The sequence below is a fragment of the Micropterus dolomieu genome, linkage group LG14, assembly GCF_021292245.1.
Source record: "Micropterus dolomieu isolate WLL.071019.BEF.003 ecotype Adirondacks linkage group LG14, ASM2129224v1, whole genome shotgun sequence".
Taxonomy (NCBI): Eukaryota; Metazoa; Chordata; class Actinopteri; order Centrarchiformes; family Centrarchidae; genus Micropterus; species Micropterus dolomieu.
In genome coordinates this window covers 12,017,573-12,042,566 of record NC_060163.1, presented here as the reverse complement: position 1 = coordinate 12,042,566, position 24,994 = coordinate 12,017,573, and the positions used below count along the sequence as shown (strand labels likewise).

General features: G+C 39.9%; 1 protein-coding gene across 8 annotated transcripts in view; it reads left to right on the top strand.

Annotated features, from left to right (window-relative positions):
* Nucleotides 1–24,994, top strand: part of LOC123983184 (ankyrin repeat and fibronectin type-III domain-containing protein 1) — a 153,058-nt gene that overhangs the window by 82,112 nt on the left and 45,952 nt on the right. For 3 of the 8 annotated variants that reach the window (XM_046069324.1, XM_046069323.1, XM_046069325.1), the window contains one exon: nt 21,826–21,866. In XM_046069324.1, coding sequence (XP_045925280.1) covers nt 21,826–21,866 — 41 coding nt within the window. Of the gene's footprint in view, nt 1–16,716; nt 17,000–18,409; nt 18,468–19,314; nt 19,383–21,825; nt 21,867–24,994 lie in introns of those variants that run through there. The other 5 variants (XM_046069329.1, XM_046069328.1, XM_046069326.1 and 2 more) reach the window with 4 other exon arrangements.

Below are 24,994 nucleotides of genomic sequence, written 5' to 3'. Positions count from 1 at the left end.
CTCTAAATCCTGACTGAAAATCCTCAAATAAACTATTGCTCTGTAGAAAGTCACACAGCTGTTTAGCAACTGCTTTCTCCAGAACCTTAGAGAGAAATGGAAGGTTAGATATAGGTCTATAGTTGGCTAAAACATCCGGATCAAGTTTGGGCTTTTTCAGAAGAGGTTTAATTACAGCTACTTTAAAGTACTGTGGTACATAGCCTGTTGATAGAGATAGATTGATCATATGTAGTATAGAAGTGCTGACTAAGGGTAAAACATCTTTAAGCAACCTAGTCGGGATGGGGTCTAAGAGGCAGGTTGATGGTTTCGATGAAGAAATTATTGAAGTTGGTAAAGATTGAGGGAAGCAAAACAGTCTAAACATATATCTGGTTCTACAGCTGTTTCTAAGGTTCCTGAGTTAAGAGATAAGTTGGTGCCAGTTAAGGGCAGGTCTTGGTGAATTTTGTCTCTAATAGCTAGAATTTTATCATTAAAGAAGCTCATGAAGTCGTAACTACTGAGAGCTATGGGAATACTTGGCTCAATAGAGCTGTGACTCTCTGTCAGCCTGGCTACAGTGCTGAAAAGAAACCTGGGGTTTTTCCTATTTTCCTCTACTAATGACGAGTAGTACACTGCTCCGGCATTACGGAGGGCCTTCCTATAAGTTTTAAGACTATCTTGCCAAATTAAACGAGAATTTTCCAGTTTGGTGGAACGCCAATTCCTCTCCAGTTTCCGAGATATTTGCTTTAATTTGCGGGTTTCAGTATTATACATCTAGTGCAAGTGTCTCACGAACATAACCGACACATTTCTGTTCACGTAATGTTAGCAAAGCCAAAATAACTTACAGCTCTGGAGAATAAGGTTACATGAAATTCAACATTGACAAGGGAACAAGTTACTTCTCTCTGTGATTATGCCCATCTTCGAGCTAAAGCTATCAAACAACAGTTTTCATTTGCATCACAAAAGTTTCACTAACTTAATTACGGAGATCCACATGCTGTCAGCTCATACTAAATAATACGTGTAACGTTAGTCCTACATTTTTCCAAGTTTCACTTCTCTTCTAACTTCTAATAAACCAGATGACTACTCAGAGACTGCAAATTAATATTATTATTAGTTCTTCTTCTATACATTCAATTTAGTGAAGAGTGTCTACACTGCCTGAATTACACAAGAAGAAAAAGAACAACTTAGTGACGAAACGCTCTGTAGTGCTATTTGTCAGTTTTCGGCTACTGTAGAAACATAGCGCCGTCCATCTAAGGGGGGACCTGCGGTTATTTAGATAGGAATAGCTCATTCAAAGGTAATAAAAACATAACGGTTCATTATCTAAGGTCTTTATACACCACATAGTTATGGATCTTGCATTTCTGTCAATAAGTCCTCAGAAATATTACACACTGGACCTTTAATGTCATTAGAGACCGAATTCTGCTACCTGTTTTATGATATCCGACATGAATGACAAGATGTTTAGATGGGACTCATGTTTGCTCACATGATGTATGCAAAACATTTACTTACTCATCAAGAGAAAGACTAACTTTAAATCAAAACCTGATGCCAAAATTAACATCAAGTAAGTGAAGATAGACCAGAAAGCACACTGAGTCATTCTCAGATCAGTTCTAAAACTGGCCATCATGCACCTCCTATGAGGAATGAAACCTGTGCTCTCTGCCGGACCTCTTATGGATAGCTAGAAGAAGCTGAAATGGCAGTTGGCAAACTGCTGCTGCTGTGGCTCTGCACTTGTATGATACTGACAATGTTTATCATTGACACTTTGTTCTGCAGTGCTAAACAAGAATACAAACACCTACCCGTGTCCCAGAGGCTATCAGAGAGGGTAAATCACTGATACTCATTTTTGGCTCAAGTCAAATGTTGCTCTATGATGTGGGTGAAATAAGAATTAAGCAACCAACAGTTTCACTACAGCTACAATGATACCTGTAACCAGCTAATTCAGCCAGCTGTTACTTAACATAGCTAAAGTCACTGCCATAGGTTGTCCTTTGTCATTTTGATTGTTTGCCATTTGTCAATATATCTCACCTCATGTGAGCTTGTCAAAGGACAGATGCCAAAGACACGGTAGTGGAAGAAGAGAGTAGTGTGCTTCTCTTTGCTGACCATGATAAACCGTGATTGATAACCCTCCTCCTTGAAGCATTTTGGTTTAATTTCTTTCTGCGTCTGTTTGTCAACCTAAATGAACTGAAACAAACACTGAGCTCAGTGCACGGCTGGTGACACAAGAAGAGGACCAAAGCGGGCCTATCCACGTGTCGAGTGTAAGTGACACTTTGGTGGCTGAGTGGTGTGAAGTTAATGATTTTAAAAGCTCATAATCTGAATCCCATCACAATTTCCTAAAGTCCAACTTGGCAGAATTCCGTTGCATGTTTGGTCCAAGCAGCAGTCCAAAACCCAAAGATATTCAATTTAATATTATAGAAGACTTAGAATAGAAGCCAATTTTCACATTTGAGAAGCTGTAACTAGTGAACTTAACCTAAAATAATGATTTCAATTATGAATCAGATACCAAATATTTGCAGATTAATTTTCCATAGATTGACTGGTCAACAAATGGATTCATTGACAAACTGTCTCCCACGACTTTCTAGCAATGTGAGTGTGAGTGGTTGTTTGTATATGTGTGGCCCTGTGATGGACTGGTGACCTGTCCAGGGTGTGCCCTGCCTATCACCCGATGTCTGCTACGATTGGCTTCAGCCAATCCTGTACTCCGGATAAGCGGTTGATACTGAGTGAGTGAGTGAGTGACTTGCTAGCTAACCAGCTAGATAACTGCAGCTGTCTTGATTATCTAATCAGCACAGCTTTGCTTGCTACTGTCTTCCTCCATCCCTGATAGGTCAATAGGGCATGCAATTGGACCAGCTGATGGTCCAACATAACATTTTTCCCCCTCCGGGCCAGTAGATCCCAATTTTACTGGCCCCTTGTATATTTTGCTATGCTAATGAGTAATTCATATAAAAAATAATTGATTGATTTTCTCCTTATATCATATTAAAGATGTTAATTGTTCAATGGAATGGAATTGTTTTATTTGATTTTCCCTGTAAACAGAAAGCAGAGTGATATTTGCTTTTGCATATTTAAAAACACAAAGATGGGGAGGGACTTGTTGCAGATATTGATTGGCGTTTACAGTAATTTAGCCAATAGCACTGAATGTGACCACCCCCACCCCATCATGCAGACTCTGTGCGGATTGTTTCCAGCTCCCTGTGAGTGCACACTGCAGCTGGACCGGGGCCTCCTAGACTGACAGAGGCCATTTAGACGACTGGGGAAACGGGGCAGAGGTGGTTTTCTTGATGCGTTTGGCTCTTGGCCCCCCATAGCTGACTCAGCTAACAGGACTGCTAGCGCGGTTTCGTTGCCGAGGTCCGGTTCTGGTGCCCAATGTACGCTTCTGTATGCCATTATCCTGGCCTGAAAACCTCCATTGCTTCAGCTGAGGTGTAAACACTAACGCACTCCCCAGGTGCTCCAAGCTCTCAGTCCGGACTGAGCCCGCTATGACCACTAACATTAATTAGTTAATGGCCACGGTTAGAGGTTACTTTAGTAACTAGTAACGCTATTTGTTCATCTGCAAACTCCGTAAATCACAGTGAGTTGAGAAAGAGCACCTGGGGGACATGAGGAACTTTAGGACACCGTTTCAAAGTTGCCTTTGGAGACGGTGTAGGACATAGGCAGCAAGGCAGCTGACTTCACTCCACTTCGTCAACTTGCCCAACTTAAGTTTTATGTCGAACCCTGTATCTGCTTCGAATGAAAGTTTCAATTTTGAATAAAAAGTGACAGCCCCAGCTGTAATGCTTGGATTGATTTATGTATTTATGTCACACAAGCCATATGTAGAGCTCAGTTGAGGTTTTTGTAAGTCTGGCAGTAGGTCTGGCTTAGCAAACCCATATATGTAGTTGTTATTGGTTGAGGGGCAGCTGGCTGAAAAGATCTGGTCGGGGTTGTTTTTTAGTGTTGAATGGGATTTATTCGTTGCATCAGATTTCTTTTACAAATGGAGCAGAGCTGAGCAGCATACTCCCAGAGCTTCCTCTGGTGTCATAGTAACCTCAGAGGGCTAGTTGGAATAGATCCAACTGTCAGCAGGAGAGTCTCATTCATTCACTGTCAACACCACTTTAATGTCTGTTTGGACAGACTTTGTCTTATGGCTTGTCCTTTTGTTAGTTGATCTGCATGCAGACGTTAGTCAAAATCCAGCTACTGCTGGAATTGTGTTGTTTTTAATAGGGAACCAGCTAATCCAAGTTTAAACACAGACTTTTGACCTAATTCTGAGACAGTTCTGGATTTCAGTGTTAAAGAATTACATTTAGCTGACGCTTTTATCCAAAGCGACTTACGATTGCTATTTATGGGGGGGTTACGAGTCTTGTTCAGGGACACACTGGTGGATGTGTCACAGTGGGGAGTTGAACCCGGGTCTCTCACACCAAAGGCATGCGTCTTATCCACTGCGCCATCACCACCCCAATTGGCACTCATGTTGGTAACTAAGCTTATTTTCTTTCTTTGTGTGAGACGTTATATGGATATGATATGGATATCAGTCTCACGTCTGTGTGTCTTACCATATAGACTGGAAGCAGGGGAAATAGCTTGGCTGGCTGCTGTTTGCAGACCTCGAAAATCAAATGTTCATGTTTGCTCACTTCAATTTAGTTTGAATGGTTTATTATCATGTACAATACTGTGCAAGAGTTTTAGGCAGGTTTGGGAAAAAATGCTGTCTAGTATGTAAGAATGCTTTCAAAAATAGACAAGTTAATAGATTATATTTATCAGTTAATAAAAATGCAATGGAATGACAGAAGAAAATGTAAATCAAATCAGTATTTGGTGTGCCACCTTTCAAAACAGCGTCAGTTCTTCTAGGAACACTTACACAAAGTCAGGGATTTTGTAGGCATCTTGTCAGCTATATGATTAAACAATTATAGCAAACAGGTTATAATGATCGTAAAGTCAATATATAGGTTGAAACACAATCATTAACAGCTGTGTTGGAGAAATACAGCTGGGTGAGGAACAGCCAAACTCCGCTAACAAGGTGAGGCTGCTGAAGACAGTTTACTCTCAAAAGAATAAGCAGAGCAACAAGACACAAGGTAGTTATACTGCATCAGCAAGGTCTCTCCCAGGGAGACCTTTCAAGGCAGACAGGGGTTTCCAGACGTGTCTGGCCAAGCTCTACATAAGAAGCACATGGTCAGAAGTGGCATTCATGGAAGACTTGCGGCCAAAAAGCCTCTGATATGGAAACAAGCCCAAGCAACTCAACTATGCACAGAAACACAATATAGATTGGCTGCAGCAGAAGGCTGGTGGTAGTAAAGCATGGTGGAGGTTCCTTGTCAGTTTTTCTGCATTTTTGCAAACGGAGATGGGGATTTGGTCAGAATGAACAGTCTCCTCAATGCTGAGAAGTACAGGCAGACACTCATCAGTGAGACATCTGATTGGCCACAAATCTATTCTGCTGCATAACAACGAGCCAACACGTACAGCGAAAGTCATTAACGACTATCTTCATCTTAAAGAACAAGGAGTCATGGAAGTGATGGTGTGGCCCCACAGAGCCCTGATCCAGTCTGTGATAGATTACATGAAGAGGCTGACGCTGCCTAATCCACATAACGACTGTGGGGAGTTATCTAAGATGTTTGGGCCAACCTACCTGCAGAGTTCCTTCAAAAACTGTGTGCAGGTGGACCTAGAAGAACTGATGCTGTTTGAAGGCAACGGGTGGTCACACCAAATACTGATTTCATTTAGATGTTTTTTCTGTTCACTCACTGCATTTTGTTGATTGATAAATATAATCTATTAATATACTATGTCTATTTCTGAAAGAATTATTACTTTAAAGCATTTTTCCACACCTACCTGAAACTTTTGCACAGTTCTGTATATACTCCTCAAACTGCATAGGATGAAATTGTGCCCTGCATCTTGAGTTAGTTTTGTTTGTTGCACCCCTGTGATGGTTCTTACTGCATGTCCCTGCTCATGAAACTGAGATTGCTGGGATTGCATGATATACCAGATATTTTAACACCTCTTTCATAAACCTGGTTATATTACTTTTCTGTCTGGCCTTATAACAGTAATGTGACCACACATGCTCTGGCCATGTCCCACCATACTCTGCTGTTTCACGGCTCTCTGAGCTTGATGATGCCCAAGCAGAACAACAATAAATGTGAAGTGATCCACTGCTGCAAGTGCAGTGTGGTTCAGTCCCTGTAAAGTGTAGGTGTGGGCTAGTGTAGTTTTGTATTACCCTCTGCCTTGTGTGGATGAAGTAACTGACTTGTTGCCTGTGTGCTCCTCAGACTGCGACAGTACTGTTGTGCAGAGCCAAACAGCAATTTCAGGTTTCATTTTTCAGCTAACCACCACTGAAAATGGAATGGTCAATGGACAGAAAATGAATCGGCAACTATTTTGAAAATATACAAATCTTTCGAGTAATTGTCCTGTCAACAATGTGAAGCACTGGTTCAGCTCCTTGAATGGATTTAGTGCATTTCTTTATTTTATATGATTTCTATTTAATATGATTTTGAGTTGAATATTTATTGGTGACTGTTTTCTAGTGTTTTACATGTGTTGTCACATGAAAAGATATAATCAAATATTTACAAAAAATGTGAGGGGTGAACTGACTTTGTGAAATACTATATATTACACTATATATATATATATATATAGTTGTAGTGGAAGTACTCAGATCTTGACTTGAGGCTACGTTAACATATTTAATAATAATCTGGATAAAACCATCAACTTCTTAAAATAACTCCAGCACAGAGAAAAGAACAAAGAAATATTAACACATTATATAAACGCAGTAGTTTGGCAGGTCTGGATGCAGAATGGACCACATCAGGTCCGGATCCGGGTCAGCTGTTAGCTGTAAACAGTAGCAGGACTAAAGTTAAGGTGTGTTCACACTGAAAGCGAATCCAGCGATTTGGGCAGATTGATTACATACAAAGTCAATGCAAAGAGGCGAATTCCTGCGAATTCGCTCCCAGCGGCGCAAAAGAGGCATTTGTTGTGAAAATCGCTGGTTCGAGCGAGTTAAAATTTTTCAACTTGAGCGAGAAATTCGCTTGATGCGATGTTGCGAAAGCCTATCAGCGGTGAGATTTTCCAAACATCCCTGGCGTCTACAGAGCGCTGTTTGGAGAGTACCTGGCAAGCGGTGTAATGACAATCCACAGTCCGACGGAGAGCTGCTGAAGAACGGGGAAGTGTACGGGGAGCAGCTCTGCAGCTTTTGGACAAATAAACGCCCGTAGCCGGTCTGGATTCTGCTCCGCGACAACTACGCCGTTTACCCGCGGGAGGAGCTCAGAGTTAACTGCTTTTATTAAATTAGCTTTTTACTTTAGTTTTTGGGATTACAACTTGATTCATCTTCACTCGCGCTTCTCAGCAGCTAGCTTCCGTGCACATCTGGTTCCACTGTTGTTTTTAGCGCCGGATAGCAGAGTTCTGTTGGATTACTACTTCATATTTATATAAAAAACAGGCATTGCTTGGAGAAAAGAAAGTTGAACTACCTGGTGAGTTTAGAAAATATGCGTCTGTAACTTTATTCCAGCTGTCATTGTACTTTACTGTGAACAGGTTAGCATAGCATAGCCCTGCTCGATCTGAACTCCGTTCAGAAAACAAACATTTTAAAAGTTGTTGTGCTGCTGACTTGCTGACAGACCTGACAAAGCATAAATTCATATTTCTAAAAAATTGGCATCATATTGTAGTTATTTCGGCATCAGTTTGATCCGTTTATTGCAATTAAATCACAGCAAAAGGTTTACTTTGGGTTCATATAGCGGTAGTATCCGCGGGCTGTGTTTATTCGCTTTTTGCGAATATTAATTTCGCTCTCAGTATGAACTCACCTTTACGGTACGGCTAAAACTATAGCACAACATCACTGCGCTGTAATAACGTTAAGCATTATTAAATGTCACATAATTAACAAAATAGATATATAATGTCAGTCCAGTGACTGTTACCTGACAACCGAATTGCCTCTCATTCTCCGACGCTGGCAGTAACTCAGGCTGCTGAATGAACGAAAGACTGTCTATGTGAGCGTTAACCGAATAGTTCATTCCTGCTCCACAGTGGCCGAGCTGTCACGTGACAAATTAACGACTCAAATCCAGAGACCCACAGAGTCGTGAACTAATCATTTCTGTTTCCTGTGCTGACGGAGCTCATGCAGCTGCCATGTGATGAGTGACCTAAAGAGTCTAAGACTATTCACGAATGCGTGAAAATTTACTCACTTGCTTTCAGCCGCTCGCTTTCTCTCATTCGCTCGTCCACTCACTCGCTATGCAAACACATTGCACTGCAATTAAAATAACGTTACCTAACTCCACTGCTCTTATAACAGCACCTGTCGCGTAGATATACAAAACATTACGTCAAAAGACTGATTTTGCACTATCCCTACTTTACTAATGACAACATGCTGCTCTGATGAGACATTTTTATGTTTTTCCTAAAATGATTTTTAAACATTTTGTAAACTTACAATGCATGCCTCTCATTTGCAGTTCCTCACTTCCATAAATTCAGCCCTGCAACAGAAACATGTACATTCCTCTGAAATCCTAATGACTTACTTGCATTTGTTTACAAGTTTGCTTGGTAAATGAGTGTTGTTTTGTGAGTTAATGGACAGAGAGAGAATTTGGAGCTTTTTGTCTTGTTGCAGACTTGTTGTACTTTCCTTTCAATGGCATCAGTTCCTATATTGTCAATCAGTGTGGCACTCTAAGTTGTTAGTCTGCTTGGTCGTGGCATATAAACTCATGCTGGGCATTGTGAAACAGAAATTTGTTCTCACAAACACCGCTTTCTAATGAATTATCTTTTCATACAACACAACTCCCCATAAATGTAACAGTATCACATCATGGGGTTAAATATAACATTGTCTAGATTGATATACTTTTCACAAGTTTACACATATAAGCTTTTCGTTAATCCCGTCTGTTTAATAAAAACACATCTCATATCTCTTGGCTGTGTTTTACTAATGTTTAACTTTGTTTTCCTCTCTTCCATACCTCCCTCCAGTGCTCTGGAAGCATGGAAAGCTGAAACTGTGAACTCATTAACCCTAGCTGAGCTGCAGCCACTGGCAGCCGGACGCATCTCTCTCTCACACACACACGCACGCACACACACACACACACACACACACACACACACACACACACACACACACGCACACACACACACACACACACGCACACACACACACACACGCACACACACACACGCACACACACACACACACGCACACACACAGAAGCTGATGTAATGGGTGCTCCTCTTCTGTAATACGATGGTAGCTCCTCCTTTTCTCTGTCTGCTGAGTTATGCTCAGGGCAGCTGCACACACAAGCACAAAAGGTTTTTTGCCCTGTTTGTTCTCTCTCACACACACATCCATTCTCCATTCAATGTCTCTTTTCACAGACACGCTCTCCTCTCATGGCATTTTGACCAATCAGATTGTCCAAAGCCCTGGCCTGGTTTAGAAGGGCCGGCCCCCTGCAGTCCTGGGCCTGCAGTGGCTAAGGCTATTTCTGTCCGCCCTCTCTGTCGACTACACACACACACTCAGGGGCAACAGAATGCATATAACAAAGTTAAAAGTCTGACTTGTATTGCAAAAACAATTCTAAAGAAAATTGTACAGATGCACTGTGATGTCAATGACAAATTTCTCCCAATCTGCTGATATTTTGAAAGACAACATAGTGGATTGACCTATTACATGATCTGCTGACCTATCAGGGTTTCCCACAGCAATTTATAGTGGAGGCATCCAGGCCTGAAATAAAGAGCTCCTTTGCTAACATCAGAAGAAATTATGTTTCAATGAAATATACATTTTTATAAGAAGAATGGAAAATGGGCAGTGGTGCTGTATCACACAGCAAAGGCCACACATTTAAGGAGTGGGTGATAGTTTAAACTGTAATCTAGTAACTTATGAAACACAGGGCTCCGGACTGCGAGTAGTCGCATTTTGTAACCATTTTTGAGACAGTGTGAGTACTTTTTACAACTACTTGCACATGTGCGACCTGCAAATTTGATGACTGTTTTTTTTGGCCATCAGCCAAAACCAGCAGCAGCAATAATATAGCAAGCAGGAGAATCCACCGTGTCTGCTTCTCTTTCTCTCTCTCTCTCTCTGTTTCTCTGCCAAATAAACGTTGGCGACCGTTAATAAGTCGGTGTAAAGAACTTCCACGCAGCTAGCCACATGTTTTGCGTGTGTGTGTCTCGAGGCATTTTCACACGAGGAACGACACTCTACGTACTCGCTTGGATCTGTGGGGTCACCGCGGTAGCTACAACTTTATTCTGTTTTTGGGCTGTAGAATAGGGCTGGACAATAAAACAATAATGATAATTATCGCAATATAATTTTCCTCAATAACAATATAATAAATGTTCAATATATCGTCAATAAATATTTGGTTTAATTCATTTGAAACACAAACAAATTAGCACTTAGTTTTCTATTAAAATATTTATTTTGTTGAGTAAAAGTTGTGATAATTATAGATTTTGAATTCTATGAAATGTTTGGAATAGACTTGTAATGTGTATTCCATATTTATATATTTCTACATTTATTTATGTGAACTGTATGTTTGTCTGCATGTAGCACCTTATCACCACAGCAAATTCCTTGTATGTGTAAAACACTACTTCGCAATAAAGCTCCTTCTGATTCTGATATTCATATCGTGATAATGTTTTTGCCCATATTGCCCAGCCCTAATGTAGAAAACATTAATACATATCTTCTAGACATTATTGAAAGATAGGTGTGTTTATTTTTGTGCTGTTTGCTTTATGGACAATTAATTGTTTTTTTTTTCTTCGTAGGCTATAGGAGTTCTTTCATTCTCTTTTTAAAAAGTGTAGGCTAATTGTTTTTGTGTCTAGCCTTGTATGATTGGTGTAGGCTATTTCTCTGGACTTTGAGGTGCACTCATAGCCACCTTGAAAAGTCTTCAAATTTTTCTAATGTGGATAGCTTTCTACCCAGATGAACATTGTGACTAAATCTATACCTTGTTTGGTACCCGTTACATCAACTAATAGTTTGTCTTTAAAATGAGCGGTCTGGTGGTTTGTGTGAACTGGCTGGCCTAGGATGAAGTCAAATTCCCGACCTGAATTATTGTGCCAGTCCGCCCGTGGCTGAGGGAGTTTACATGGCTTAGATTTAGCAAAAACACCAACACCATGACCTGTATCTGCTGCACTAGATGTGGTCCACAATATGTGGGGAAAACCAAGTTTGCTGAGGCAACTGGCACCGTACAGTTTAAACACGACATGTTAATGAAGCACAACAGCAGCTTAAGACATAAAATATGAAGAGACAGATACAGAAATGAAATGGCATGGCCACTTACAGTATGTGCATTTATTAAGCACCAATCAATTAATTGTGACTGTGAAGTAAAATAAAACGGCACATTGGAGTTTCTGTATTAATTACCAAAGCACTTATCAGTAAAATGGGGAAAATTGCGTCACAAGTTGTTTTAAAGTGTGCGCTCCTTAATTTTCTGCCTGCGCTCTTAAAATATTCAGTTAGTGGCTTCAGTGCTCCTAGTAAAAAAAGTTAGTCTGGGGCCCTGAGTGAAGATGTGTTAAATTCAGTAATCTGAGCAGCAAGTTTGCAATGACTGGAAAAAGTAGTGGGCAAAGATGAACAGATACATGTTGGAAAACAGACACAAGAATCAGAGATTCAGCTATGATACACAACCACAGAAAGTTCTGCATGAAATTCAGTAAACGTTGCGGCAGGTAATTCATAACAGAAGTTATCTCATTGCTCTTTTCATAGAGAATACTATTACTGTGTAATAGTATTTATAATAGTTCTCATAAGTTGTATCCTGATTTTGACTTGAACCAGAGAAGTTGCTTGGTATCTTTAATCTGTTCCACCTCGTGCCCTTACATACATGTTCGGTACTCTTTCAGCAGTAGCATTCAGCATCTTGTCTGTGGATTAGGTGTTGACCAATCAGCTCTGTTTGACTCAACAGATGTGGACTACTGATAGAACAGCCTCTTTCTGACGGGAAACAATAACATGGCTGCCCTCATCTGTTAGTAATGTTTCGTTGACATTCAAACATACATTATGTGTGTTTGAATGCGACAGGATTATTAGGGAGTCATATTTGGTCTTTAGTGCATAAGAAAAAGATCAAAAGGCCTCGGTATGCTTCACAGAAACTGTTGTGTGATGCGTCACTGATGGGAGGGTGGCTCTGTGGATGTTCAGTCAATCGGCAGCTGCATGCTTTTCGCACAGGACTCTGTGAACACATGCGCATTATGACGTTAATGCCTTGTTTGTGATTGGCTCGTTGGTCTGCGGTACCCCTATCCAATCACGTCCTTTTCGACCTTCCAAAAAAAAAGACAGATAACCAACATATTTAGTCGAGGAGTCGAGTAGAAAACAAAACCTAACATGTGGAGGAGACTGTTTAAAGCTAACTAATGACATCTGCATTGGTGTGTTCGCTGTCGCTTTACCTGGTCCGTGCTTGTAAAATATACACCGTGTCTGCATGTTGTAACGTAATATGTAATAACTCTATCTGTGTTTCTCTGCAAAATGCTAAAATGGGTATTGGGCAGCCCGCCCAAGTAAAGTCTGTGTGTGGGAAACATGGTATAGTAAACATTATCTGCTAAACAATGTCAGAAATGTTGACATTAGCATTTAGGACAAAGCAAGCACCGTGATGTTGAAAGGCCTTATTGTACTTCAAATGGACTCATTTGTATGATGTGTTGTTTGAACACATCTGCAGTGTCTCTACTAGGGCTGTATATAACGATTATTTTTCAAGTCGATTAATCTAAAGATTATTTTTTCGATTAGTCAGTTAATCTAACAACGGATTTAGTGTCCATTTGAAAGAAAAAAAGTTCCCTATTACTCGATTAACATACCAATTTATCCAAAATAAATATCAAAAACATATCTAATCAATAATATTTAATTCAGTCATCCTGATGAAGCACATTAGAATAATGATAATAGCAGCATATCTTAAATGAATCAAATTCAAAATCAAATCAAAGACATTAACGGTGTTCCACTAGGTTGTGCACAAAAGAATGTGTAAGGCTGCGTTCAGAACGACTTGAGCACTCCGGTCATTCATTTATATGGAGCCAGTCCGTCGATGCAGCGTGGATGCCAACACAGGGTCGTTCATCTCATTATTTGTGCAACTTCCTGCTGTTTTAATGCCGGCCAGTTTGTAGTTCCCCAGTATGTAGTTGTAGACCGAACAGTAGTTCTTTTCCACCTCTGTGTGGTGGAGTAGCATTGTGTGTAGATTTGATGGCGGTAGCTTAAGTCATGGTGTTTGTTGAAATATTTCAAGCTACCTACAGTATAAATAAGCCATAAAATCTGTGGACAGTGCCAGTAAAACACACAGCATTTATGTGGCATACATGAAACAAAAATAGTAATGTTGTTAGGAATCATTTTATCATTTCAACTTTAAAAGCTTGGCTTAACCGTGAACCAGTTCCTCAGCCTAGTCATTATATAACCTTTATTTAATCAGGTCATCTCGTTGAGATCAAGACAGACCTGAGTGCAGCAGAGAGAACCAAAAACATAACTAGACAAACAAAAGAGACCAGAATTCAAAGTTTAAAATCAGCCAGAGGGATGAGACTAAAACCCTGTCATTCATTCAGTTTCTAAGGAGCAAAGTAGGCTCCACAGCGGATACGGTGATTGCTCAGAGGAGAGGAAAGAGAGCCAGGAAAGGGGCCATGCTGGCCCAGCTTGGACGTAATTCTGCTCCTAAAGATGGTCAAAATGGGACTGAACATTGACCAAGCAACAGAATTCAGAGACTGTTGTGCCCACATTGTTACAGAGACCTGCCCCATCAGCGTCCCAGATCAAGCACTCGGCAGGTGGTCCATGTTCCAAGCTGTCAGCACAAGACTCCACCAAGATGAGTGTAGGTGGACTCTGTGTTTTACATCGATGATTCAGTCAAGATGGACTCTGTTCCCCAAATGTCAGACTGTTTATTGTGAAGATGAAACTTCTCATCATAATCTGGTTGCTGCTGTTTACATTCACCTCAGATGCAAATTCAAAAAGTGCACTGCGGAATGTTCAGGTTGTGGTTGTGTATGTATATAAATAACTGTATTTATTGTTTTATTTTATATTATATGTTACCATATTTTAATATAGGCTTACACTTAATTATATGTAGTGTGTGTAGCACAAAGGGACTACAAATTTTATTTAGTTATGCAGCCTTGTGCTGTATAATAACTAATACTTACTTAACTACCTTGTACCTTGTATTATTTAAATATAACTAAATGCTCTTTCTTGAAGACAAAGAAGACATACTTTATTAATCCCACAATGGGAAATTCAATGTTGAGCAGCAACAGTAATGTTTACAACAGCTAAGTCACGATTAGAGCCCGACCCATTTAACAGTGTGTCGATATTATTAACTAATTGCAGATTAGATAACTTTATTAATCCCTCTGTAGGCGAAGTCTAGATATCAATATTTATAACAGCCAATGACGATCAAAAAAGAAACGGAGACATCTGACTTCAGACTTCACTCACTTTTTTACAGAAGTGGAAAGAACACCTCTCTGCCTCATACTCCATTATTCCTTTTAGTTTTTTGGCTAACCGCTCACTTGAACAACATAAGGTCCGGTGCTGCTCTTGATGTTTGCTGTGCTGTCGCATGTCATGCGATTTGGTAAAACTGTAACGCGGCATTACTTGGATTAGTAGCTGTAATATTATTACTGTTTTGTTAATAGTAATCGCTGCTACCAGTTATTGGGAAAATTTAAATTATTACTGTAACGTGGAAATAAGTAAGTGCATTACTGCCTAACACTGGGTACACAAGATGATAGAAGAATATGGCATTATCAGAAATTAGAAACATTGACGGTGAGTCTTGCAAGATGAGTGGACAGAAAAGTATGCGTATATTCTTTCTGCTATGAGCTCTACGAGGCCGGTGTGCCTCATTTGCATGGAGTCTGTTGTTGTTGAAAATGGAAATATTTAACGCCACTGTGAAACTAGACACAGACAGTTCGAGGAAACTTACCCACAGCAGTCTGAGGTGAGGAAGTGGAAAATGAATGTGCTGAAAGTCCAACATGAGCAATCTACACAATTTTAGTTCAATTCTGTTGGCTTTAGTGGCATTGTTTATTATTTCAAACATGTTGCCAAAGCAGAAAGTCACATATAAACAATAAATAATAAACAGTAAAATACAATAAAAAAGAGCAGAAAACAACATCGGACATGAGTGTTCGCTGAGAATACAGTGGATTTGTAGGACTACATAAAAAGCCCTTTATAGTTGGAGAAATGGTTTATAGTCAGAGAAACGGACTACGTGGATGTCATGTGTGAAACATTTGTTGATAGAAAAGAAAGCCATGACGATGGATAGATGGATGGACAAATCTCCCTTTCAACCACAACAGCCATTAGACAAGCTTAGGTATTATTGTTCAACAAAAATGTTGACTAAACTGATTCCTTTAGTCCGGCAAAAAGCATGAGCCCATAATTCTAGGTATCAAATTACTGGACCTCCTGCAGTTTAAGTTGAATACCTCTGCTGTATAAGCTTTCTACATGCTTACATTTTTCTGCCTGTTCAACAGGTGTAAGAAGATGAAGTATTTTTCAAGCACAATCAGTTCTATTTGTTTCATGAACACGCTTTAGAAACAGTGTAAAACAGCTAATTTACAAGCGATTCCCCATATAAAAACATTCAATAGATTTTTCAGATCTGAGCAGGAACGCCGTTTCGTCCCAATGCCCCTGCATGCACCCCTACCCCTACCCCCTTCCCACACCGCTTATGAATTTTTTTCATTGGATGGAGATTGTTTTCATTTTGAAACTCTCTTATAAACAATAACATAGTAGTGTGGAAGTAGCCTTAGAAGCTACATGCTAATGATTGAATACTGATAAAAATGTTCTCTTGACTTGACTGTCTTGTTAAATAGAAGATTTCTCTGCTGAATCACCAAGGTGCTGTGCTTGTTAGCAAGGATGAAATTGTTACATTGGACCTAAATAATTTCAAAAGAAGCATTTTCAGCTCTCCCTTTTCCCAGGAACGCTTTAAGGCAACATGAATTACACGTGACAGTGCTGACATGCTCTCTTGCTGTACTGTTTTGTAAATGTTTGTGGATTAGAACATTTTGGTTGCTGTTGGAAATGTGTTCTGGCAGCCTGTTGCAGCATGATATAGGAGTTGTGGGAGGTGCAAATCAAGGGCCCCTGAAGAAGAAAGGGGGGCTCCTGTTCTCTTCTCATGTTACTCCTCCCCCCCCCCCCCCCCCCCCCCCCCCCCCCCCCACCCCCCACCCCATACTCTCTCGCTTTCTCCCCCCTCCTTCTACCCTTCTCACTGTGTGCAGAATTGGAGAAGCTTATCGCCTAGCAACCACAATTAAAGTACAACAAGTCAGTGGCGGTAGCAGCCACCATTGGAATAAGCTTCACAAACGTGTGACCAACTGCTTTAGACGGAAAGAGAGGAAGATAGAGAGACTTTGACAGGGAGGAAGGGAAACGGAGCTTAAGAGTTGTAGTTGGACAGGTGAACAGCAATTAGAGCCACCACAGGGTCACCACACTGAGGACTTTGGGTATTAAGAACAGGAGAGAAAAAGAAGACAGGGACACTGGAGTAACATTCTGCGGCTGGGTTCACTTGGTTTGACTCGACAGACATGTGTGTCTGCGGGAATCAATGGATGCAAAGTGAAGGTATTCCGCAAATACGATGGGTTTTTGTGTTTGCCTGTGTCACTGCTTGTGTATTTTTGTTTGCTCGTGAGTCGGTATTTGAAGAAAACCATGTTAAAGGGATTACGCTTTTGAGGGATTTGGCAACAATACAGCATGTATTATCACTGTGATTTCACAGCTGTGAGGGAATGTCAAGTTTTTTTTGCACCTGTTGTAAAGGTATGCGTTCACACACACCTGATTCTATACACACACACACACAGGAAGATGCAAACCTAAGCCTGTGGGTAAAAACTGGAATTCAATATATGATTTGAGGACTGTAATTATTATTAATATTACAGTAGAGTATTATACTTGGTGGGTAAAGCCAGCTAATTTGTCGCCTATACCTTCCCAGCTATCATAAGATAATTGACTATGGTGCTAATAGCAGTTGTCAGGTATGATGCCTCTTGCTACCATTATCTATGGAAACATGTTTTTTTTTGTTCAGGTGGATTTAAGGACGGAGCAGTGACGGAGAGAGGAAGTGTTTGTATGAGTTGAGATTGTGCATGAACTGTTAGTCCTGAGTGGAAATTTTCTCTTAAATTTGTATGATTGTTAGTGATGCTTTCTGTGAGTAACGTTACAGATGGGCAGAGGTGAGAGAGTGAAGATGGCGAGTTGAATGACCACTGTAAACCAAGTTTGTGAGAAGCTGGTGTACAAACAGTATAAGCAAATTATCATTCAATGCCATTAATTTGATAAATGATCACACCTTTGCCAAGTAGGCAGATTGAACTACAATGAAATCCACATGGAAACAGCATTTTAAATGAATATTGACTTCACATACTGTACATTTCTGTCTGACAGAAGATATTGTGCATGACACGCTGTCACATGGGGAAATGCTTGTATGCTTGTTTGTTTAGTGTTTCTAGTGGTCATAAACTAAAAAAATAGATCCTAGTCAGCCTCCAGGAATCAGTCATTACATATACTGAATGATGATATTGTGATTTTTGAAATTGAGAAGTTGTGCATTTTATATGACAAGAGGGACGGAGGCTGTGATTGCTCAAAAGTCATTGATGATAATATCAAATTATACCGGTTCATTTTATGCACATAAAAAAGTGCACTATGAACTATAAATATACTGTTTACTGTACGTAATGATATGAAGAGTTGAAAGAGGACAAATTTATCATGGCTTTGAACTGTCAGTATGTCAGCATTGTGTTCACTATTTGTTTCCGCTACCTCAGAATGGACAAAAATCTATCTATTGTAGTAATGGTGTTCCTGTAAAGTAGACAATTTAGACAAATCACAAATTCAGTCGCAGCCTTGTTATCTGAGCTCTGATGCGGCGTTTAATTCAGCCTGAAAGCCCCCTCAGACCTGTCTTTCAAATGAAGAACATCAACCTGCTCTCATCCCCATGGGAAGTGGCACTACCTGACGGCACTGTGGGGGAGCTGGGAGGTGAAAGGTCAGTCAATCTGTATGGCCTATCCTGTCCCCACCAGGAGGGTGAAACTCATGTGCAGACTTTACACCCACGGAGAAGTCAATCGCTGGTCAAAATGTCACTGTACTGCACACATAAAAGCACATGCACAGACACACACTCCCCAACCGCTAGACTAGAGCAGTCACCTGCTGGTCAATATGTCATTGCGCTGCTCACATAAAAGCGCACACACACTCACTCCAAACTACAGTTCCCTCTGATGTCCTCAATTCTTTTTTAAGCATACACTGACAGTTCTCAAAACACTTTGATGGAGAGTCATAGAAAAAAGGGTTGCACCAGAGTCATCGAACAGGAGTAGATTAGTCCATTAATGGCTCCAGTGTTATAAAGATAAAATTGGAGACATTAGGCCCCCTTTTCGTGGTAGCACAAAGACCAGCACAAGGTGACAATCGGCGCATCCACAACTTATGGCGTATGGTGCACAGGTGGGAGGAGAGGCGCAGTCAGGTGGGAGGTTCATGCTAGTCAGGCAGCACAAAGTAAGTGAGGTTGTGCTGAGAATAGAAACACGAAAGCAATAACAACGCTTAAAACGTAAATAAACAATTTTAATTAAATGTTCTATATATGAGATTCTGAACATTTATATAGTAGCAAACAACTACTTGCTATGTAACGATATAGTGAAGTAACAGCGTCCTGAGCAGAGAATGACATCACACTCTCCATGTGGTGTCGTCATCAGAGCTTCTCCGTTCTTTGTTTTGGTTGCCGGTCCGGCTGTGCGTGCATGTTAGTGCATGTGAGTCCCTCCCTGTGAAACTGTGGTTTCTTTTCTCATCTTACACCGTGAATTAAGGATTTATTCTGACCGAACCAGAGTTGGTGATTGGTGGAACAGTGGAAAGACTAACAAGGATGGGTTTGGTGAGTCTTATTTTGTTTCTGTCCAGTCTGAATGTGTGTGTGTTTACAGATGATCTGCAAAGTTAATTATTTTCAACTGAGTTTTTTTCAACTGTGGCGAGCAAGAGCAATAAAATGTCTGTTTCTTATTAAACAAAAAGTTACTGTAAACTTACTGTTTAACAAAAAGGTCTATCTCTATAGGTATCCTTTCCGATATGCTGTCATGTTGCACTTTTAGTGGAAGAGTTTGCCCCCAAGTAGTAGCCAGTCTTTGAAGCCAGAATATTTAGATGAATTAAGGGTTTATTTTGACTAAACCAGATTGGGAGATTCTTGGAAAAGTGAAAGATGTTTCTGTCCAGTTTGAATGAAGTTTGTTTTTCGCTGATCTGCAAGGTAAAATTACAGTTTTTCTCAATAGCCTGTATGCTCTCAATGGTTGGGCTGTAGCCCTCATTTGTTTTGGTCTGAGATGCTGTTGTTCTATTGCAACATTAAGTGGCAGTGAATGTCGCATACAGCTTCTTTAAATGTTCTCCAACCAGTACATGCTTTTAAATCGGCATCAAAAAATAACCTTTAATGTGATAAATCAAGGACGATGGTGAAAATCAGTCTGCAAAGATCAAAAACGATGAGTGAGTCTTACAACATCTGTTGTCCACAGCTGATTTAAGCTGTATGAAAAGCTTCTCTTAAATCCCTGCAGCCATCTGAAGGCAGCAGGACTGATATATTGATATCTGTAGCCTCCGATTTAAGAACTGCCACACCAGAGCACCACACCATTATGCACGGCCGACCACCATGTTTACCTTAATTAAATCATGTGCAAATAACACCAGGCTGCACACAGACACACACAACTTTATACCTCAGACTGGTCGGTTATAACGTTGTATTCTGCTGTTTGTGTGGGAGACATTGAATTGCCAGAATGCAGAAGCCTGAAAAACATTATTTGGTGTGGACAACTGATAAGTAACTTTCCTTGGAATGAATGGAGCACCATATTGAAATATGGTAACAAGTTCTCTGAATACATCCATGCCTGTACCACTATCTCACAGACTTGTTTTTAGAGTGAATATATTCTTTTATTCTATTATTAAGGTTTATGTGAGCCTTGAAACCATTGCAATATTTTGTATTATATTGTATTTACTTTGCTTTTTGCACCTCTTACATATTATTCACCAGTGCTGTTTTAGTATGAACATAAATTGGGGGAGTAAATTTCATTGTTAAGGGAAATGAGCCAACCAGTCACTGCCTCTACACAAGCACTCACCCTTGATTATGGAACAGAGAATATCTACATCAGATTTCATTAGATTTACTATTAAGTGCAGTGGGTTACACTGAGTTACAAGCACATTATGTTGTTAAATGACTGACAGTATTGGCCTGGCCCACTCACTAAGTGGTCCAGATGCTCTATTGAGTCTCCAAGGTGCTACAGCTGATGGAGCGTGGCAGGGGGTGGGAAGGGCTCGATTATAAGGAGCCTGAATTAGCCTCCTTGCCTCGGGTGAAAATGCAAAACAGCAACAGAATTTCACTCCAAAAATGTCGCCTGCCTAAGGCCAGTCTTGCACTGTGTGCGCTTCTGTCTGTCTCAGCATGTGTCACCACTGAGAGCTATACACTTCCAGAATATGCGGCAAGGGGATGCTGTCTGTGTGTCTGCACCTTTTGGGTATAGATGTGTCAATGTGTGTGCTGTGCATGCATGCCTAATAAGGCGGCTCTGCCGGAGGGATGTATTCAAACATCCCCTGTTGAGCAGAGCTGGCAGCACTTGGCGTTTTAGAACTTAGTTGACTTCATCATCAGGGAAATGGCTTGTCTCTCACTCTCTCTTCTTGCCTCCTCTCATACTCACTTTTTTCCCCTAGACATACATACACATGCACTCTCATACACAGACACCACATTTTGATAAATGCATGTAAATCAAGTAAATCACTGGATAAGTGTTTGTAATTGTAACCAGGGAACTAATTATTTTCCACTAGAGACGAGGTCATTACCTATGTAATAGGCTCTTACAGCGTGGCATGGATCATTTGACTGGTGTTGCCTTGAAGGTGAATGTCCACATTAGTGGAAGCGTTGAGACATACTGTAAACATACTTGGGGCAATACGTTTTATGCAGAACTTAATGTTTTTTATGTCACAGGCTTACACATAATTTTCTGCCTGCACTATACTACTACTAATAACATTCGGCTATTTTTTTCTGAGTCTGCAGAACAGCCAAGCCTACACGAATGTAATAAAACACAATCGCTCTATATACTGTATGTACACATACTAAATATGCCCTCTGACTTATCCTATGGTTTTATAGCATGTAGGGGAGTGTTCTTTATAAGTGAGTACTTAAAGTTTGAGAACCACAATATCGCTGTCTTAGATAGTCATTGTAATGTCTGTTATTCTTCTGTTGTTTCCAGAGTCTTGGCTCGGCTGACCGAAAGGAGAATCAGCATAAAAAGTAAGTTCCATCTATTCAACTGCCTGTACATCCTTCCATCCATCCTTGAATTCCTGTTATTTGTCTGTATTTGATTTCCCCTCCTATTTTCTTTAGGCACATGATTAAAAATCAATGATTCCAAGAGAACGCCAATGGAGATCAAGGCAGAAACAAAAGCTAAATTCTTTGTTGCTTTAAATAACATTAACAGTGCATATTGTTTGCATCCTGATATTTAACTTGAGTCATGTAAGACACATGTGTAGCCATGAAAATAGAACGCATTAATTGGCTTACTCTAAAGAAATGTACCTGATTCATCCATGTACAGATGCCAGTGAATAACAGTGAGTGTGTGTTCGGAAAAAACATGTTAAGTCTGTCATTCCTGTTTTTCAGCATGGCATTATTTGGATCAATCAGAATAGGACTTGTCACATGGAAAAAAAGCATTTACAGGTTTTGCACTTGCTTTCAATGATCCCAAAAATATGTAAACAGAAAATCAGTTTTTTGAAAAGATGAAATATTACTCGATAAAAAGAAAACCAAGAGGAGTTGTGTTGTGTTTTTCACCAAGTGAGCATGCCTCTGTCAAGTGATATCTTGACAATTACATCTTCTAGGTTGTGATTCACACCAAGGCCTTTTTTGCTGCGAGACAACACTGTTAACCAGTGAGTCAGTATCTTAACTGGTATCAACAAAATAAACTGCCAGATGAAAATGGCTAAATCAATATAACAGCAGGAGAGGATAAGTAATTTATTTGAGATAAACCTTTATTTCTCCAGTTTTATAGTGAGAAGCCTCTCTATTTTCTCATCTGTGACCATTAAATGAGCCCATTACTGCTATTTGATATTAATGCAAACTCTGATATGAACAAACAAAACACTATTGTGAAGAAATTCTCTCAGTCACTCAGTAACCATTAGCTCTGCTAATAACCCAACTACAATGGGGCCAATAATAGGACAAAAAATACACATTTTAATGGAAAGCATGTCTTTTTGCACATCTGAGACTGCTGTGTGAAAAACTAGAAACTATGCCAACATTTGAGGTGCACTGCAAATCACTGCCAATTGACAATGGGCGCATAGTGAAAGACAAGTTGGGTGGGAATTTAACTCAAACTAAATTAGCTGTATATTTTAGTTGCCAAGCAACCAAAGGCATGGACACCCATTGTGTTCCCAACATGTCTCTCTCCTGTCTCTTTTGTCCTAGCAGCAGTACAGACAGCATGGTCTGTGCTCTTAGAGTTTCTCTGTATGAATGGATGCTTGAAATGATGGAGGTGGTTATTCAATGTTTATCTCTTTATCCCAGTCCAAGACATTTTGAGGATGCCTCACTTTGGACCAATTAACCAATTAACTCATTAGAGGACTGCATGCTATCTTCCTTTGAAAGCTTTGAATTGAAGCTTCAATGAGTGCAACCTTGTTTTTTACAAAGTATATTCAAGCTGTCTCAGACAGTAGTGTCAAGTGTGATCATGTGTTCTCCTGAGTAAAAATCAGCTTTCAGCTGTGCATTTGAACTATTTTGAAAAAGATTAGAAAATCTATGCTCACATGGTTTTATAGCAACAGGCCTTTGCCATCCTGACTACATCAAAGAAGATTTCACTTGTTGACTGAAAATGTTCCCCAATAGTGGAAATCACAGTGATTGGCCATTGCCTGTCTGTGTGTCTGAGGCTGAACTGTCTTTCAAAATGTAACATTTGCTCCATCATAGATGTAATATATACTTTTTTGTCGTAAGATGTGCACAATGTGCCATGTGTGCCGTCACATTGTGCACTCACTCTGTCAGGGAGACATCTGTTGCCACGAGACAAGCAGCTGTTTTCAAGAACCGGTAAAATCATAATGGTACGTCAAGAAACAGGCGTCTTCCCCAGACAAAGAGTGGAACGAGAAGAGTATTCAGTGCCACACTTTTATTGATGCCAGCAGAAACATGTGAAGGAGCATAAATTAACATATACAGCAGGCTAAATGGCAAACAGTGTGCACTCACATACTGCTCATCTACATGCTTTTCATCTCAAAACGATCATTAACCTGAGGAGCAAATGATGACATGCGGTGTGCGCGTGTGTGTATGCGTGTGTCTGTTGTTGCCCTCCGTTGTTGCCTTTGTAGCTGGCTGAGCAGTCTGTGTTCTTTAATTATCCCATCGTTATCTGACCTTGATACTGCATACTGCATTATTTACACTGTTATTATATATTGTAGTATGGTGAACATATTTGTTGTACATGTTCTGTTATTTCTTTCTATATATATTGATATATATTCTAGTATAATGCACAACATTTTTACATACTATTTATTCTATTTTTATTTACTTTCTATTCTATTTACTATATATACAATATTTCTACTATATATACAGTATTTCTATTCTAGAATGGGAGAAACTGTAACATGACCAATTTTAGTATTTCTAATTTTGATATCTTTTCTACCATATTAAGAATCACCTCCTCTCTGTCCTAGTTCCTATTCTGCCTTCTGTTCTGCTTTTCATTGGGAAGATGATTAGGAGTTTTGGAGATGTACCTATCCTATCATGGCTATGTCGATATTGCTTAACCTCAAAATATCAACAAAATTATTTTTTATATAATTACTTAAAATATTTGCTTGTTTCTGTTCCGACATGATATCCCACAAGATGAAGGAATGGGTCGGGTAGCTTTCATTCATTCATTTTCTTACTCTTGACCAGTGTGTCAAGGATTTGAGTTCTTCCTCTTCTTACCTACGGATGGAATATTGCTAAACCCTGGCTCATTGTTCCTCCAGATGGAGATAATCATTCATGCCTTTATTTTATCCCACTTGGACCACTGCGACTCCCTTTTTATGTGTGTTAGCAGGTAATCACTGGATCATTTACAAGTGGCTCAGACTGCCTCTGTAAGGCTTATTACCAGGTGTACTAAAAGGTCTCACATTACACGTACTCCGATATCTCAGAGGCACAGAGGATTTCTACACAAAGCAGGACAAAAAATGCGACCACTTTCCAAAAAGGATGCATGTATTTACTGGTCAATTAATTATCATTTTGGATATATTTTTTTCAAGACATTAGAGATTTTCAATTGCCTTTTTAATCTCTTT